Here is a 20,149-nt window from a genome sequence, read left to right on the forward strand (position 1 = left end):
ATTTTATAATTGCTTTCAAGTAACCATAATAACAACATAGTCAAGTGCCATCTAACTTTAATTTTATAATTAAAATTCGATCTCTAACACACATAATTTGATACCTAGAATTCAACCTTTGCAAAAAGAACCCTGCCGGTGGTAAAAGTACTAATTTTCACATCATTTTCTGTTTTAGTAATCAACTTTTCTAACCATTCCTTTCGCCAGTACGTTTCAGTTCAGTTTCTATTTTATCATCATCCAATCAAATGGATAAACTTTCGTGAGGCAGCGGAAGTTGATACACTCTAGAATAGACGTATGGTCTCCTCTCGCGTTTGGTTCTTTGGTGGACTGCCCATGGCGACGTGTAGCCATGGAGGTCTCTGTGGACAACCCTTGTTCAATTCCAAGGATAATAACCAACGACTATACTTGCCTCAGCAAACGTGGAGAACACCTTCCAAGATTGCTCTGCAACTACGGGCACGATGCAAGCAAGGTATATCAGCAGATGGAATATTAGTGCGGGATTGCCTTCAAAAGTTATCTTACGCAACTGGTCTTTACCGTACCGATATAAAGCAGCATTTTACTGTATCGGGTTCGTTTCACTCACTGATCCGACTCCTAATTGTTTTCACCTATTTTTGGTACATGGCCACCGTGCACAACAGGTTATATTTTTGGTACATGGCCACCGTGCACAACAGGCTACTTATTTTATAGCAAGTCTTTGTATGTCATCGTTCATTCACACAGATGTTTGACATATCGTCATTTGCATACAATTAGGTTCATGTTTGCAGATTAAAGCGTTTAGGGTTTAGTGGCCAGTAGACATAGACTAATTTATCTATTCCGTTTTGGGAAGTGACTGCGTCCACGTTTCTGTTGTTCGGACGTTTCGGGTGAAAAAACATTGTCCATCCTCAGGGATAACCGTGAAAATGTGAATATGAAGATGAGATTCATCTAAACGCCCACCCTACCCAAAGCAAAAAAAAAATGTGTAGACGTAGACGAATATGTTACGAATGAAGATAAAATTCATTAATGGCTCTCCAATTGTAGGAGATACGAGCACAGAAGCCTCAAAATCAGCTCAATGAAATGGTCTTTCTGTACCCTGGCCTTAATTAATGATCAACGATGCTTATCTTACCGTTGTTAGCTTCATCGTTTGCAGGGACACAGTGTCTATTTGGAATGGAAGGGAAATGGACTCTGTCTTGGGGCATGGATGGCCGTTTTTACGAAAAGTACGATGGCCAAGAAGTAACCTATGAATGGGGCTTTGATGGAGAGCACAATCCTTGGTATGCAGATAATGCTGGTCGAGTAATTGCTCTAGAGCTCGATGATACGGAGGTTTGCTAACTATGGCCTTCCAATTAAATTCATTGATTTTTTTCGGAATATTGAAAAAAGTCCCACATAGATTTATCATACACCAGGCCTGCTTCCTGTACCCATGGCTTATAGTTAAGGCATTGCCTGCACTTAAAGGTTTGCCAATCCAGAAATTGGCTTTGGTGTCCAATTCAGTCCACAGCTTGATGTGATATTATCTTCCTTCACTTGGTACTAACATTTCTGGCAGCTTCAGTGTCATGCCTTGTGGGCAGTCTTTGTCTTGTTATGTATGTGATGTTACGTGCTATCTTGGGATAGTGGCATATCCCAATACTTGAAGGCCACGTGCCCTTTTGTCGTTCTAAGATTTTCTGCCATGTTCCAAGTGCATTTCAAGTGCAGCAAGCATTCTTATGTGAAAACTTGGAGAAGCACCAATTTTTTTCCATTTCTTTTTTTGAACAAGTTAAAAAACAATAATTAGATTTGAACTAGGGGTTGGATATCTTCACATTCCCATAAACAATATTGATAGTTCATTATAGCACATGGATGCAGAGTACCGTTTCTTTACTTACGTTGGAATGATGGTAATCTTCACATGTGGTCACTTATAGCTAAGCATCCCCTTCATTATATTTTTTTATATATTTCACTAGTTTGGTCTAGTCACCTTCCTGGAGTGTGCACCCTTGCTTTGTGGGCCCATAAGCCCCTTTTGAAGGGACACCTCACTTGAGTTATGTATAGATACACAACTCAAGCTCTCATCTATATCATCTCATCATATTCATTTGTAGTGATTAATTCTTTATCCTACGAGCACCATAGCTTGTGTTTCTATTGTTCATGGTGTAATATCCCTTACGAAAATTTTTCCCTTAGGAATGGAAAGTGCACATGACAAAATTGTATCCTAAGCTTTCATATCAATATTTTAAATAGGGATGATACTGAATGCACAACAATGTAAACAATAGTTGATTATCAATCTATGATAGTCTTGTTACACCGACCAATCTTATGGTATAGAATTCAGTTCACCAATAAACAATGACAACCTTTACCAGTAATATGAGACATCAACAACACTGTTCATGGGTTGTTTAATACACAATAACAACTTACATGACCATCATATTCCTGGCTACCTTAGGAAACCTCTTAGTCATACCATTCATTGCTTAGTTGCACCTTACTGCTATTCAAGGTGTCCTAATGGATTGCGCTACCTAGACCTGACTGCAAAAGAGAATCTACCACCTTAGTAGATATCCGTTGCAACAATTGATTCCTCAATAGGGTGTCGCTGCCACTAGAAATACCTCAACAAAATTCCTTAGACCATCTGAAAAGATCCTGCTGTCTTTGAGAACCCTTTAGCCTGCATCCGCTGTTACAAAGTGACCCTAGAGGGGATCTGCTGCCTCCAACAGAGTCTTCGCTCTCCAATACTGCCATAGTTCTTGCCATAAACTAGGGCTTGCCACATAATTACCTCATATAGTAAATCGCTATCACAAAGGCCTCAAACCCTATCTGCTATCACAGGTAAGTAAATTATTGATGGGTTGCTTGCTTAGACGGTAATTTTTTGTCCAAATTGAACCAGTCACTCTCGTTGCCACTTAAAAAACCATATGCTGCCACAGGGATGTTGTCTGCTTGTCTAATAGAGCCTCAGGTCCATGTGTTGCCACAGGATATCTGTTAATTTTAGTTAACAATGGTATGTTTTATGCTTAGCACAATTTACTTCAATGTTCCTTAGCAGTCCAATAACAATTTCCAATTTCCAATAGCAATCACAATAATCACATTGATAGTAAAAGCAGATAGAACATGAAACAAAATGCAGAAGACAAGCCAAGACAAGAGGACACCAGATTTGGCGGATGCTAGGGAAAAACCCCAATGTGGGGAAAACCCTTTGATCGATTCTTCTTATTATTATATCAAAAGTTCAACAGAGAGAGAGTACACAAAAGCCAAATTGACTTGCCCAATTCAAAGTTAAAACAACCCTGTAAATTTCTGCAGTCAACTGCAACCAATCTTCAACCCTAATTGGAAAGTCAACGTTGGTCAAATCAACAATAAATCATCCTCAAAGTAGCTCGGTCTTCCACAACCAAACTCGACCTGATCAGGAGGTTAAAGTCAGCCCAAAACAACTCAGTCAAAGGAGAGAGAAAAATTGCTGTAATTTTTTGTTGTCAAACTATAGGCAACCCTGAAGTCAATGGTGGTCCAACTGCCTAGATTCCCTCGATTTTTGTGCCCATTAATGCAGCCTAAAAAGACAGAAAAGATCCTCCAAAAATCGTAGTCAAAGTTGGTCAACGCTGGTCAAACTGTAGAATTTCCTGTGATTTTCAAGCCTGTAATTTAGTTTGTAATTTCATCCTTCTTGCCACACATGTGAGAGAGAGAGAAGTTGCCCAATAGCTGTTCGAACCAATGAGAGAAGGAGAGAGAATGAGTGAGTGATGAATGTGCCAAATGAGGAGGAGGGACACTTGTATTTATACAATTCGTTGTGGGTGAAGAGACACTTTCATTAGGTTTTTTGAGCCTACATGATAATGAGGCCGACCTGAACAAATAATACATGAGTGGGCATAGATTCAAAATCATACTTCTGTTTGTCCAAATGAGATGATCTTTATATCAATTTTGGTCGTCTCAAAAAGAGGGATTTATTGCAATCATCATCTTCATCAAAAGCGCTGTCCCAAGATGGAATTTGGCCTTAGTTGCCAATTTTAACACTCCCTCTCAACTACAGAGAATTCCACCTGCCAATCCATCTGTCATCATCGATCATCATGCCATCTTGTCGTCATGTATCATCTCTATCATCTCATCTCTGCTTTGCTGAACTATGTTGTAATAATGAAGAAGAATTGATCGAGAATGAGTCACAAGACCTTACCACTCTCCATTGACAAAAGTCAGTCCAGAGGTAGAACCTCAAATGATCCCAGATCAAGTGGTTGAACACCATGCATCTTAGACATAGGGAGTATGACAGTACACAATGTGTGTCCATTGGTAGTGCTATGGTCCCTATCCATGTTTCCCAACTCATTGGCAAGATGAGAGGTACTTCCCACGAGTCCCGGACTCCATGGGTAGGATTTATGTTGGGGCATCAGCAGGATACGGTGAACCACTCATCCTAGACACATGTCACCATGGGGTATCACAGGGGAAGGTGAACCACTCACCCTGTACACAATGCGCCAAAAGGGGAAGGTGAACCACTCACCCTATGGTCACTCATAGCTCCAAGAAGTACCCCAAGCCCCCAGGAGCTCCCAGGGCTTAGTGCCCAACTCAAGTAGGATCCTCATGGGAGGGTCTTTCCACGACTCCAAGTCTATCTTGGAAGGTTAAGAATTTGACCTTCCCCAAAGGCTTTGTGAGGATATCTGCTACCTGCTCATATGTCCTGATGTGATGGAGCCTTATTGCTCCCCGCTGTACCATATCTCGGATAAAGTGGTACCTGATATCAATGTGCTTGGAGTGGTCGCAAAACACAAGATTCTCTGAAAGGCGAATCCCACTCTGTCACAGAAGATCACGGTGGTATCCAACATGTGCTCATATAGCTCACTGAAGAGCTTCCTCAACCAAACAGCTTCACAACAGGCCATACTAGCTGCAATATATTCGGCTTTAGCAGTGCTTAGAGCAACTGATTTCTGCTTCTTGCTCATCCAAGAAATTGAAGCAGACCCTAATGAGAAGCAACATCTAGACGTGCTCTTACGATCCACCACATTGCTAGCTCAGTCAACATCTAAATATCCATGCAGCCTCAAATTCTCGACATTGTATCTCAGTCCATAATTGATTGTGCCCCAAAGATATCTCAAGAGATTCTTGGCAGCAATCCAATGTATGTGATGAGGCTCGACCATAAATTGACTCAACGTATTCACAACGAAGTGTGAAAATTCCTATACTTCCAAGGAACCCCTACTGCAGCAAAACTGAATTTACTTCTCCTACTATGGGAATGAAATATCTGAGAAGCATGAACTAATATACCATTGCAAAATGAATCTAAATCATAGGTATATGATGGAGTGTAAGAGAGAGGTAGGCTTGGATGTGAGAATTTGGAACAGGAACCTCGTACATGTAGCAACTGTTACCCACTACCAGTGGGTGACCCATATAGGAGAAAATTTCACCTATATTTGTCTTCAACCGGCAGCCAACAATCCTTTGCAAACACCAGATAGCGTGATGTGCCACCATTCTTTGCCACTTGAGCTAGCCACTGTGTGCTCTTGCCCATCTGCTATAATCGTATGTTTGAGGGTGGGCCTTCCAACCTCAAAGGTAATGACTTTTCATTATGTAACTGGGTTTTTATGCTTTCTTTGGGCACATTTGGACATGGACTAGTGGGGGACTTCGTTGGTAAGAATGGGCTTGGATTGTACTCTTGTTCCCTTGTCCCAACTTGGTGGTTAATCTTGTATCCTAGTCCCGTGGGATGTCCTGTATTGGCTGCTAGCTTTAGGAGTGGCACAACATAGGAAACCCTAATTTTGGTTGTGTGCTCCCGCTTCCTGACACCATATCTTTCACTCCTTTCCACTTATTATGAGTTCTTTCCACACTTTTCCCATCTGGGTCCATATTTGTCAATTGGGTCCACAAGGTGTTAGCCTTCTTGCTTCCCTTGTCCACACTTTGGGTCGGGCTTGAAACAATGCCCCAGAGGTTGATGCAGCTAAAAAGAAAGATAAAAGCATAATTTGGCCACTTACAACAGGAAATGTACCGTAAAATACAAAAGATGGCGGGGACATAAAAATTTAGCGCATGGGCAAAATCCAAACATGAACTCTAAACCCTATTACTATGGCCATCACCTTGGTTCCTAGGGCCCCTATGAGTGTCCCCTGCATCATTAAGGAACCCATTTGTCCCAACCCTTGGTGGGCGATGAACAACCCAGCCTTAAGGGGGTAATCACTACTACATCATACCCATCATGTTCTCATCCCCTGTAGCTTCGAGCAGTAAAGAAAGAAAAATCGATAAAAGGCAAAGGCATATGAAGAAGGGTGTAAAAACAAAGGCTGAGGTAACTCATGTACCATGATTGCTCCCTCCTACATTGATATACCCAAGGTGTGGGCTTCCCTCATTCAGCTACCCTGTTACCATGGCATGTGGCTTGGAGCCTTCCCTATCGCCCCATTTCGTTTCATCATTATTTCACATGCCACATGCCATTTGATGGATGTACCATGGACCTATCACTCCCTTAGAGGTTGAAACTGCTAAATAGGGTCCTTTAGCAACCTTTCTTGTCGAGCAAGGAAATGCCTGTACATTCTGAAGCCCATTTGGAAGGGCATGCCACTATGAAGTACCCACTTTTTCCCGTGATTAGCAAGCTTATTTACTCAATTGTAGCAGTGATTGGTTGTTTTGGAAGGTGAGGAGACACATTGGATCTTATACAGGATTGCAGTTGGGTCTCCATTTTGGACTTGGGATCCAAGCCCTTCAAAGGATCATAATGGCGCTTGTAGGGTGAGCGTTGAGAGCTATGGGCCTCCACCACAAGAAGAGCATTGATTACTATACGACGAGCTTCTTCAACACCACCAGTTGCTTGTTCGTGCCTCAATTATCCAGAGATGATGATGCACTTGGACCATGCTACCCCAGACATTTGGCAGATGATCCAGGTCCCATAGGAGGATATGTCTTGTCCAGGAAGACATGGGAGGGCATGCGTTATCATTCTAGTCCTTATTGATGGAGCATTGACATGTTTGATCTAGTTAGAGACCCATGAGACCATTGATTGTGCCCCACAGCCACTTGGGAGCACCACATGATGTTTTGCTTGGAAATCAAGGAGCCACACCCTTGATTATCATTTTTGGAGCCCTCCTCTTCATCGTGGCACATTGAGGACTTATTTTGGCTTTCCAACGACCCATTGCACTATTATTTTATCATTTTGGCCTCATTAGGAAGGCTTATTTTACACATATGAGCTATTTGGTGGGCTTGTCACCAAAGTTATTGTTATTTGCACATTAAAATAATAATTAGGGGCTTAATTAGGCTAATTAGACCATTTGAACTTGTGAGAGGCTCATATAAATTGAAGAGAGCCTCATTTTGTAACTCATCATCACTTGGATTTGGGATATCTCTCTCTAAAGAAATTAGACCTGCGATTTTGGAATGATTTAGATGAATAAATGCATTTTGATGTGTGGAAAAAATTTGCTATCTCTCTTGGAGCTTCTTGTTGGCAAGATTTTGGATGGATATACTCTTCTTTGTCTTGTAAGTGCAATATAATGCTATATTTATGTTTTAATAGATGTCTAATGCATGGAATCATTTTCTTATGGTGAAATTATGTGCCCTAATTAATGCGAATTAGTGGAATCATGGAAATTATGTAATATTCCTAAATGCAAATAACAAGTGTAAACAGAAGCATGCACTATGAACAAGAAGTAAATTAACACACATTCATAAATTACAATTCTGCACCAGGAAAAGTAACTAGAAGCTGAGCCATTTGATTAAATCTAAATGAAATTGGGTACAAAACGAGTGGAACAATGGCACCTGAGCTTGTTGTAGCAAGCAATGAAAAACCTAGGTGGGAGTAAGATGCTCACAAGCTGCAATGACTCAACCTAGGAAATCTCTGCGCTGTCCTGGAAAATTTGGATGTTGTTGCTGAAAACAAATGGATGTACTGGCCTTAGATGTGCTCAAAATATTCTGAAATTTTAGTTAGCACCTTTCTTCAAACCCAAAAACATCTCATAGACCCAAGTGGTGGAAATGGTCCTAGAGTGAACTGCACCCTTCTCCAATTATTTACGCTGTTGGCTGTTGACTAGAACAATGATTTCAGCCAGAAATACTGCCCAGAAAATTCTACAAAATTAACCCCAGACTCCTCTCACCAAACCCACAAAAACCTAGAAAGGGTTTGGGCTGAATCCACTGACCCCCGGTGACCCCCAACAAGTGCAAATCGCCCAATCTATCCAGAAAACGCCCCACAATTTGATATCACGGGATTATGCCCAAATATATGATTGGCTAAATTCTCCCTTGAGGTTCACCTCTAATCTCCGGTCCTTATCTCTCCACAATTCTTCTCCCTCCTTCACTTGCGTAGGCTAGGCCAAAAAACCCTACACACTTCCAAATGAAGAGATTTTCGTCCCACAGATTTGTTGCTCTCTATCCCTGCAAAATCACCACAAAATTCTTGGCTCCAAATAGGAAAATCCTCCTACAAATAACCCAAAATCCAACTCGTTGTATGTTGGACCACAATGAATAACTCGAATTGCCTATGCAGAGTTGGGAACACTGCTATTAATGAAGCTCTATGAAAGCCCAACAATGGACTCTCTGAATTCCCAACTAGGGAGGCACTCGAAGTCCTCTGAAGATGGGGTGGAATCCCGCCTGGAATTCCTGTGCTAAACAACACTCTACCCTTGCGCTAAACAACTCCAAGAGAAGATGAAGTGTTAAGTGTAATAGTCAAAAGATGATCCATAAAATGAGTCCCTCCTTTTATAATTTCTCTCCATCCTTCTCGACTCTTTTTAATATTATTTTATTGGTGGGGGCTATTTTCCACTTAGTTACTTTTTCCACCATTTTAGTAAAATAATAATTTATCTCCAATCTACAATAAAATAATACTTGCCACCTTTCTTTAAAATACTAGTTGCCCCTGCTAATCGATATTTACCAAAATTGGGCAAAATTCCCGTGCTCACAAATTTGGGGATATTATAGTCCTCCCCACCAAAAATTGCTTGTCCTCAAGCAATGCTTGAACAAGCGCCCTCTCTAACTGTTGATCCCCTTCGTCACTGCAAACTATACTAGAGTCCCAAATGTGCTACTAGATCATCCTTGATCTCTGCATTATCCTGTAGTGAAGGAGTCCCTCGATACAAGGATCCCAAGCCAACCTGATCAACGTGAAGCACCCTTGGTCCCACTTACTATCTTGCCAGATATAGGCATTAGAAGCCCTCTGCCTACCACCAATAAGTAGAGCATCCCGATAATGTAAAACTCTGTCCAAATCCTCATGAAGCTGCCCTACCAAGTAGTCCATCTCATGCACTCTGATGGTGGGCCCCTGATGATACAACTCAATCCATATGCTTGTTGTTAGAAATATGCATTGTTTTATCAGCAAGACAACAAGCAAATCTAGAACACCTTCACCCCATTGACTCCATATAAGGCACTGATCACGAACTAGATGTTGAGAAATTAAAGGGCAATATAAATATTTGATTTCTGTTTACTATGATAATTGCTTGTGATATTATTTCCTTCAGATTAAATTGATATTATTAACATGTATTTTTATCATCAACCAGCTATCAAAACAAGAAGATCAAAATGCACAAGTACACAAGATATTGGCACCATGCCAGGGCAAAAACCTCTCCAAATCTTGAGAGGAAAAACCCTTGAACTCTTTCTTATAGAATCTTTATTGAGAAGTTACATGACCCAAACTTTGACTCAAAAATGCCTTAAACATCAACTGACAATACCTCTAGACGTGTACCCAATCATGCTGTACGTTTTTGCAGTGAATGAACATGTCAATCTGCACCAACCAATTCGGATAGGCTCTTCTAGCCTCGATCTATCCTCACATTTCATGTAGATCCCTCATACTTTGTTAGAGCGAGGATTGGGGCTTGATTATAGGTCTTCGAAAGGTAACAATATTGATTGTGCAGAACAACGAAGGTAAAAGCCTTTGATTTCACAGCGAATGCACATATGAGAGTAGAGTTAGGGCTATCCTAGCCCTACGATACCCTCGCACCTTTCAACAACAATCTCCTTCTTGTATTTGCAGCTAGAACAACCCTTCAAACCAACCATACAATTATGAAATGCAAGACCCTAATCCAGATCTGAATGCCATGAGGGAGAGTAGACTTGTTGATGTCTTTGCATGAGGGAACAGACCTCCTCACTTGCTGTGGCTACCCTTCCTTCCTTCGACCTTATTGTTGTTGCTCCTCTTCGTGAGTGAGAGTGAATGAATTGCGTTTTAGGAGGAGCCAAATGTAGCCTATATATAGGCTTGCCCTTTCATCCATTGAGCGGATGTGAGCCTAGATTAGGCCGACATGTCCTTTGATTAATTAATTAGGCCGACGTGAATCTAGAAGGCTTTCCATAGTTTTCTGTGAGCGGTTTCCTTGCAATAAGTCTATGGGTACACGTAGGAGTATTTCATTGATGATCTAGAAGGACTTAGATTCATTACATGAACAATAATACATGACTGTCTTCATTTTACATGACTTGTCTTGGGCTCTTAATTAGAGCAAAAAAAAAAAAAAATCTTTGATACAAAAATACATTGTTGCAAAATTTGACATAATCAAGACCGAACCTAGTTACACTATTTTCAACACTCCCTCTTAACTAGGGAGGTATGCATACATACATGGTACATGGACATTCTCAATACATTAGTTCTCATAAGCAAAGAGTCGGATTAGTTATCCATCTGTTCTAGCATCATTTTAACTAACAACTCTATCTCTCAAATAGATCAGAGCACACAATGTTGGCGAGACCAATGACTGATAGACACACATCATCATTGTCTCTCTTATGGTCATACCCACTCGGGTGTTCTCCGAGTATGCCCTACTAGGACTATTCTCATCTTGGGTTCCCAACCCTCAAGAATATCGGTCCTCTTGCCCACTCTTGTCTTGGATGCCCTACCACATCCTCAAAGAGTGTCAGATGCCAGATGATTACACAATCCTCCATTCTTTCTTTTAGAACCACTTGGCAAAACCATGTCAAGGTCAAGTGAAAGCCACCAATCATTAGGGACGATAACCGTAGGTGCATTATGGTGGACCATACTTAATTGTTAAGGGCATACTAACAATTCAAACTGAGATCACCTTCAAATATCTAACTAGACTAAGTTTCGTAAATGTGTTCCCTACTTGTGTTAGGGATGGCTAGATGGTCAACCCTATTAGATGTTTCCAACCCCTAAGGGGAGATGATGGGTCCTAAGTCAACTTTTCAATCCATAGGTGCTTTTGATAATAGTGGAAACGGAGGGGAAGAACTTCGGGGCAAGGTGCCATGGCCATGGAACCAGTTGATCGATGTCCATCATTTTGAGTGTATAGATATAAGGAGGGAGCAATTATGGAGGCATGAGTTACCCCTTTCATCGACCTGTTGATTTGGGGTAGCATTGGATGTGCTCTAGCCACGAAATTTGGTGGAGAGGTTGGGGCACATGAGATCTCCAATACCTAGAACGGGTTTGGGCAGATTCTAAACAGATCAGTGGATATTAAAATAATTAATATTTTTAATGGAGTCCCTAAGGCTAAACTTAGGGAAAATAAAATATTAATGTGTATTAATATGAATCTGTGTTAGAATGGTCCAAAAGACATGGATCAAGCCAGACCTAATTTTAGCCGTTGATTAGGGACTTAATTTCGGTCGTTGTGATGTCAACAGGAAAAGTATAAGAGAAGGCTTGAGGGTCACTTGGAGAACACACCAGATGATCAGTCATTCTATTCTCTAGAGCGGGGTTTGCTAAGAGAGATAGAATCAGTGATCGGGAGAGCAGCTGAGGGGCATTGAGTACAGAGGAACGGAGAAGGCAGAGGTTGTGCCGGGAGAGCAGCGCAACAGCGAAAGAGGGTGACGTAGAGCCAGCAAGGGCTTACGCAGGGCCACACAGAGGCAGCCAAGGAGGGTGACGCAGAGCCAGCGAGGGCTTACGCAGGGCCATGCAGAGGTAGCCAAGTGCTGCGCAGACCACCAGAGGGGCCAACGTGAGACAGAGAGGCGCTGACGCAGTCCAGATTGGGTAGATGCTGGGGTTGCAGGAGCAGTTTTGTGTCGAGGAGCTGCCAGAAGGGTTTTCCGAGGTTTCAGCCAGAGATTTCTCTCAAACTGTGAGGTATCGCTGCTAAGGAAATTCTCTGTTGGGTAGGCCAGTTACGACACCCAGATTGTATTCTGATATTGCTTAATAAGAAAACCCTCAGATAGTTGCACTAGTTTTCCCGCATTGGGTTTTTCCGGGGACATTGGTCCAAAATTAATGGTGTCATGTGGTGTGTTTGTTCTTGTTTCTTTTAATTGCTAATCTGTAATATGTTGAGAATGCACTGGTGTTTATTTTCAATATTTACTTTGTAAATAACTTGTTAAAGAAAAATAACAAGTAGGTAGGAATAAATCAGAAAAGTGCATGAAGGGTTTCTAAACTAAGTAAATTTAGAAACTTCAACATGGTATCAGAGCGTGATTGCAGATCACAGGAGGACTAAAAGACATCAGCTGAGCGGAGCAATAGCAGCAGAAAACAGCTGTCCTGAGGTGATAGAAGCTGTTTCTAGTTGCGCAGAAGCTAAGGAAGTGTGACGCAGAGCCAATTAGAGCCACGCAGAAGAAGTCGAGAATTGCGCAGAGCCAGCCAGAGCCACGCAGAAGGAGCCGAAAATTGCGCAGAGCCTTAGAGAGGCCAGCGTTGCTGACGCAGAGGGCTAGAGGGTTGATGCAGACCCATCTGGGGTGACATAGAGCCAGCGTGGGGCAGAGAGACGCTGACACAGCTCACAGAGAGACAGTTGCTAGAGTCTAGAAGGCTGTAGAAATATTGCAGAGTGGAGCTGGTGAAGTACTGTAGTCAGAACAGTACCTGACAGAGCAGGGCCAGAGGAGCTGTTACCGAGGGTTTCTAGCTAAGGAACCTAGATCAGCAGTGCAGTTGCATAAGACGATCAGAGTAGGGGGCATCTCGACAAGCGGCAGGAGGATTTCCAGGAGGGAAATCAGGACTCAGAGGGAGTCTAGAAGAGGACTTCCAGACGGGAAGTAGAGACTCAGAGGAGTCAAACAGAGAACTTCCAGGAGGGAAGTAGAGGAGCATCATGGCACTACACGGGGTAAGAGACCAGGATAGACTGGACGGAGCATCAAACTTCACTGTCTGGGAGGCCAAAATCTTACCAGGGCTTGACAGGAATCGTGTCAAGAACTTCGCCTTGAAGACAATAACTATCCCAGTCGACCCAAATGATAATGACAAGTAGGAAGAGGTGATGGCGAGGGCCAAGTGCGTTATCCTTGACGGGGTTAAGGATCAAGTGATACCACATATAGCAGAGAAGGAAACGATAGTTGACATGTGGGAGGCTCTCAAGAACCTGTACCAGCATACTTCTGTGCAGAGAAGAATGTTGCTCGAGAACCAGATGAGGTCGTATCAGATGAAGAAGGGCCAAACGATTGACTCCTTTCTCGGAGGACTGAATGAGATCCGAGATCAGTTGACTGCTATAGGAGCGACACCGGATCAGGAGCTTATGGTGAGGACAACCTTGAATGCTGTCTCAGAAGAGTGGGAAGTATCTGTCCAAAGCATCTTGGGCAGAGGGACTCTCCTACCTTGGGACGAGATGTGGGCAGCTCTTCGCCAAGAAGAGATCAGATGGCAGTCGAATACAGGTAGCAGCAACAAAGGGATCAAGGTCAAGCAGGAGGAGGAGGATGTGGCTCTAGCATCTGAGGGAAAGCAAGAGAAGTGGAAGAAGAAAGATCTCTCCAAGATCAAGTGTTTCCATTGTGGGGAGATGGATCATTATGCGACCCAGTGCCTAAGGAAGAAGAATAAGGGAAATTCTTCTGAGTCTAAGGCAACACCAGCACAGGCAAAGAAGGAAGTTTTGACAGACGATGATTGTGCCATGAGTGCACATGCACCACTTGAGCGGAAGTGGGGAGACATCGAGCTGTAGTCAGGTGGATTACAAGCGATGAGGGGAAGGATCCTTGAGGTACTCAACCTCTTGGATTAGACCTTGCTACGGGAGCCTCGATGAGGAGTAGCAGGACAGGCTGAGTGGGTAGAGACGGATGCGGATGGAGCGGCAAAGAGAGCTACAGTGCAGGAGTCTCGAGACAGCGCAGAGTTAGCAGGCTGCAGCAGTGCGAGAGGCACAGGAGTGTTGCACTAGTGCAGGAAGGCACAACGAGGTGTGCAACGGTGCGAGATGCAGGGAGTTGTTGCAGCGGCGCAGAGGTCAGAGAGAGGGAGCACTTCTCAGCAACAGAGGGAGCTTCAGCATTAGTGGGTGTTTCTAGCCCAACAGGGAGGTCAGTTGGGAGATCAGTTACTTACTTCTCAGTAACTGAGTTGCAGAACAGCAATGGGCAGCACGATGCAACATGATGAGAGGAGGTGCAGTGCAGATGCAGTGCTAGGAGAAAGGACCAACAACAATACGGATGCATAGGGAGGTGTCATACAGATGCAACAGTGGCAGTGGCGAAACCATGGGTAGCAGTACAGGGGGCAGCAGTGTAGAGGATGTCGGGCAGGAAGGCCTAGCATCAGCACAGGTATCGATGCCGGATGATCAAAGTAATACTCAGTGAGGAGTATTGCTAGAGCACAGTCCTCGCTAAGAGGGAGTGTTGATTTGGGGTAGCATCGGATGTGCTCTAGCCACGAAATTTGGTGGGGAGGTTGGGGCACATGAGATCTCCAATACTCAGAAAGGGTTTGGGCAGATTCTAAATAGATTAGGAGATATTAAAATAATTAATATTTTTAATGGAGTCCCTAAGTCTAAACTTAGGGAAAATAAAATATTAATGTGTATTAATATGAGTATGTGTTAGAATGGTCCAAAAGACATGGATCAAGCCAGATCTAATCTTAGTCGTTGATTAGGGACTTAATCTCGGTCGTTTAGATGTCAACAAAAAAAGGATAAGAGGAGGCTTGAGGGTCATTTGGAGAACGCACCAGATGATCAGTCATTCTATTCTCTAGAGTGGGGTTTGCTAAGAGAGATAGAATCAATGATTGGGAGAGCAACTGAGGGGCATTGAGTACAGAGGAACAGAGAAGGCAGAGATTGTGCCAGGAGAGCAGTGCAACAGCCAAGGAGGGTGATGCAGAGTCAGCAAGGGCTCACGCAAAGGCAACCAAATGTTGCGCAGAGCACTAGAGGGGCTAGCGTAGATGATGCAGAGGCTCCCAGAGCTGACGCAGGGCCTCCTGGGGCTGATGCAGGCCAAGAAAGGCTGACGCAGGGCCAACGTGAGACAGAGAGGGGCTGACGTAGTCCAGATTGGGCAGATGCTAGGGTTGCAGGAGCAGTTTTGTGCTGAGGAGCTGCCGGAAGGGTTTTCCGGGGTTTCAGCCAGGAGATTTCTCTCAAACTGTGAGGTATAGCTGCTAAGGAAATTCTCTTTTGGGTAGGCCAGTTATGACACCCAGATTGTACTCTGATATTGCTTAATAAGAAAACCCTCAAATAGCTGCACCGGTTTTCTCGCATTGGGTTTTTTCGGGGACATTGGTCCAAAAATAATGGTATCATGTGGTGTGTTTGTTCTTGTTTCTTTTAGTTGCTGATTTGCGATATGTTGAGAATGCACTGGTGTTTATTTGCAGTATTTACTTTGTAAATAACTTGTTAAAGAAAAATAACAAGTAGGTAGGAATAAATCAGAAAAAGTGCATGAAGGGTTTCTAAACTAAGTAAATTTAGAAACTTCAACACAACCTACTTTTTCCACCCCTCTGGTGCCCCTTTTACTTCTTTTTTGATAATGCTTTGAATGGGAGCATAACTTAGGAGCCGAAGCTTGCTTTTAATGATTTAACATTTATTTACCCCTTAATGATGAGTCAGTTTCTTGCTCATCAGGATTCGGGCATGCAAGGGTTATTTTATTATGTGATTGAGCATCAAGTGCTCAAGGAACTGGGTGATGGCTAATGAGTGGGGTAAAGCTCATGTTAGGCTTTTGCCCACGTGCTAATTAATCTCCCAACCAATTTTTGTATTTTAACGTTTTTTTCTTTTATTGTGGCCATTTTATGCTTTTGACGTTCTTTTAGCTACATCAACCTCGAGGGAAAATTTTTCGGTCTAGACTCAAGGATGAGGATAAGAGGGTGCTAATCACAGTGAACCAATGTCCACAAACCCAACGAATGGAGATGAAATATGGGGAATGACGGAAAGTGGTAAGTATGGAATATCAAGGACACGCTACTTCAATCCAAGTCTCCCAAGTAGTGCCCCTCCTATAACCCTAAGGATTCAGAGGAGGTCCTACTAGACTACGGTCAAAAGCTAATTTACCTGGTGAAGTGAGAGAACAGGTTTACAGTTAAGATTGGTCAATCATCCAGATTACCCATTAATCCATGTTAGAATGCCCAAAACATTAAGTAAAAACACATGATTCCAAGATGGTTAAAGTGCCTGCTAAAGGATGACCCACCTTCCTTCAAGAGGAATGTTGAATGGGTGAGAGGTGTTTGACTAGTGCAAATGGTAGAGGTTCTTGGCACAAAGTCATGTACTGAGCAATTTAGGGCTGCTTGCTGGTTAGCTATCCAAAGAAGGAGATTTTTTTTCTCCTATGGGGTTATTTGCATTTTGGTGGGTAAGAATCTCAACTCCATCACTCGTTGGCTAGGCATTGGTTTTGGCAATTCACCATCCCTTTTATTCTAAATAACATCTTAAATATTCTTTTATAGTGTTTCTCCCCTTGTGTGGGAGGAGTGCCAGCCTAAAGTGAGAGGAAGAGTTGTTGTGGTGACAATGGATAACCTTTCTAAGTGCCTCTAGTGTTGCACTTCATTCAGGTACTTGAATATCTTCAAGTGTAGGTCTATGAAGTAACATATTAGAAAGAACTTTGAATTATGGGCAATTGTCAATATCTTGATTCTTTAGTAATTCTCCATTAAATGTGGCTAGCAGAATACTTTCTAATGACATTCAGACACCTACAATTCTTAAGATATATAAGTGCTTTTGGAAATATCTAAGATAAGTTAAAAGATAGAAATTTTTCTTAATCGGTTTCTCTTGAGTCCTCATTTCTACTATTCCTTTTGTACATATAGTCCCAAATATTAAGTTAGCCTACTGGTATGTATGGGAAAATGCTTTTTAATACTTTTCACTTCCAATTATCCACCAGCTATCAAGGGGTGGGATGTTGTGTTGCATTTTATGTTGAATTTTCTAAGTCTGACACGTCAGAAATTCCTATTGCATTATCTTATTTATTATATCCTATTTATAAATACCAAAATAAACACAAATGCAGCCTCAACGCATATACATATCAAGAATTGAAATAACTGAGACAATCACACAAGGGACAACGTTATTTTTGGACAATCATCCCCAGAAAAACCCAATGTGGGAAAACCGGTGCAGCAGCTATGAGGGTTTTATTATTATGCAGTTTCTGAATACAACTAGGGTGCCAAAAATGGCTCACCCTTCATAGAATTTCCTTGGCAGAAGTGCCTCTCCTCGGAGACAAATATTCTAATTGATTAGCCACCAGATGATCGATCCCACAGCAACCACGACAGCTCCTTAGCTGGACAACAAAAGCTGTTCCAAGCATCTCCACTGCTCTGTGTCACTCTCTAGGGACTGCGTCACCCTCTCAGCTCCAGTCTGCCCCACGAAATTCTCCAGTGCTGCCTCTTGGCCCTGCTTCAGCGCTGCTAGCCTCTGTGTCAGCCACTTGGCTCTCTGCGTTAGCCCTATGGCCCTCTGTGTCACCCACGCTGGCCTCCTCAGCCACTGCATCAGTCCCAGTGGCCTTTGCGTCAACCTTCCCAGGCTTTGCGCTGTCTCTCTGGCACTATCTCTGCCTTCTGCCGAACTGCTCCTCGCTGCAACAGATCACTGGTTCGATTCTCTTAGCAAACCCCGCTCTAGAAAATCGAACTGACTGATCAATTTGGTGTATCTCCAACTGACCCTCAAGCCTCCTCTTATACTTTTCCTGTTGAATCTTCAACGACTGAGATTAAGTCCCTAATCAACGGCTAAGATTAGATTTGGCTTGATCCATGTCATTTAGAACATTTTCACCCCATTTTATATTAATACCCATTAATATTTTAATTTTCCTAAGTTTAGACTTAAAAACCCATTAAAAATATTAATTATTTTAATATCTCTCCAACTGGGTGGAATTTCCCCAAACCATTTTTGGGTCTTGGAGATCTTATGTGCCTTAGCCTCTCCACCAGTTTTCATGGTTAGAGCACATCCGATGCTATCACAAATTCAACATTTTATGGTCTGTGACCTCCAGGCCCGACTTAACAGCCATGGCGGCTTCTGCTTGAACAACAACTCTCCTTGCAGGTGCACACTAGTCCATGAGTGGAAAACATGTAACGCAAGGTAATTAAACCCTAGTGGCCACAATAACAACACTCTACTTTGGCTGACCTGATAATCCATTTTTGACTATGTCAGCGTACTAGGAACCTTGACATTGGGAAAAAATGGTGATGAATCAAGAAGTCTTAATTCTGTTAAATCTCAGTGTTGGTTTAGATGTCAAAAGAATTGATACTCTTGGGATTCAGTACTAGAGGAATTGTGGGAAATTTGGGAAATGAACATATGAATAAGAGATGCTCAACAAACTTTCTACCTGCATGTGAGCTGTTCACCTCTAAATACAATATTGCAAGGCTTTAGTTGAAATTAAAATTATTCCATTTTGTTTTAGCCACAATAACTAGCCATTCACTATTAAATATTATGAATGGCATTTCATTTTCTAATTGTCTTACTTTCTTTGCCTATACTGCAGATCTGTCAATTGGCTGTATTTGTTCGCACAGGATTTTGGCTTACAGCTAAGGGACAGGATCAGTTTGATATTCAAATTGAAGGAGAGAATTCTTTTGAAGCTTTAAAACAACAGATTGGAGAGTTGGTTTTGGCTATCCACTTCAAAGACAAGAAGGTATGACAAAATATTGTACTGTTGCAATCTTTGGATAGCTGATTGTCAAAGACCATTTTATCATTTGGCATTTTCTGAAGGATGCAAAATCTTCTTGAAATGATTGTATAGAGAGTGAGGAGAGAGAAGTTATATTATTGTTCACAGGTGATCAAACCCAATCAACACTGCTAGAATTTACATGCGCATCACTAACATAAATGTTTGTCCTAAGTCTAAAATCAATGTATCAAACGATATAAGTCAGCTATGATGCAGTTTGTTATAAATTATAAATCAGCTATGATGCAGTATAGTTGGAATAATTGCTGCATAGTGGAGGAATATTACTTTTGAGAGAATAAATCTATAGGCTAAAGTTTCGAAAGCATGGGATTTGGCAAGCAGGCTGCCTGAAGATGAGAGTAGGCCTTCCAATTGTGCACTGCTAAAATCCATTCCTCCGAGCTAAACAATTATAATGAAGCCTAACATAAATGTTTGTCCTAAGTCTAAAATCGATGTATCAAAGGATATAAATCAGCTATGATGCAGTTTGTTATAAATTATAAATCAGCTACGATGCAGTACAGTTGGAATAATTGCTGCATAGCTGGAGGAATATTACCTTTGAGAAAATAAATCTATAGGCTAAAGTTTCTAAAACATGAGATTTGGAAAGAAGGCTGCCTGAAGATGAGAGTAGGCCTTCCAATTGTGCACTGCTAAAATCTATTCCTTCCGAGCTAAACAATTATAATGAAGCCACACCGATGAAATATTTGTTAATGTTAAACAAGTTTCAGGTATCACCAGAATTGGCAACTTGTTGTGATACTACTGTTATAAATATAGTTAGACAGATCAGTTTATATATGCGTGGATCGACAGACGGAACTGATGCTGAAGTATTTAAAGATAAGCAGTACTACATGAAAAG

General features: G+C 42.0%; 1 protein-coding gene across 6 annotated transcripts in view; it reads left to right on the top strand.

Moving 5' to 3' along the window:
• Window positions 1-220: 220 nt before the first annotated feature.
• Window positions 221-20,149, top strand: part of LOC149262770 (uncharacterized) — a 352,995-nt gene continuing 333,066 nt past the window's right edge. For 2 of the 6 annotated variants that reach the window (XR_016259200.1, XM_089425168.1), the window contains exons 1-3: window positions 226-586; window positions 1,172-1,353; window positions 19,075-19,230. Coding sequence is in view for 4 of the 6 variants with exons in the window: in XM_089425168.1 (XP_089281294.1) it covers window positions 304-586; window positions 1,172-1,353; window positions 19,075-19,230 (621 nt within the window). In the remaining 2 variants the exon portion in view is untranslated. Of the gene's footprint in view, window positions 587-1,171; window positions 1,354-19,074; window positions 19,231-20,149 lie in introns of all 6 variants that reach the window. The other 4 variants (XM_089425172.1, XM_089425170.1, XR_016259199.1 and 1 more) reach the window with 4 other exon arrangements.

The sequence above is a fragment of the Pinus tabuliformis genome, chromosome 6, assembly GCF_031772625.1.
Source record: "Pinus tabuliformis cultivar Carrire ecotype Pingquan chromosome 6, CPIR1, whole genome shotgun sequence".
Taxonomy (NCBI): Eukaryota; Viridiplantae; Streptophyta; class Pinopsida; order Pinales; family Pinaceae; genus Pinus; species Pinus tabuliformis.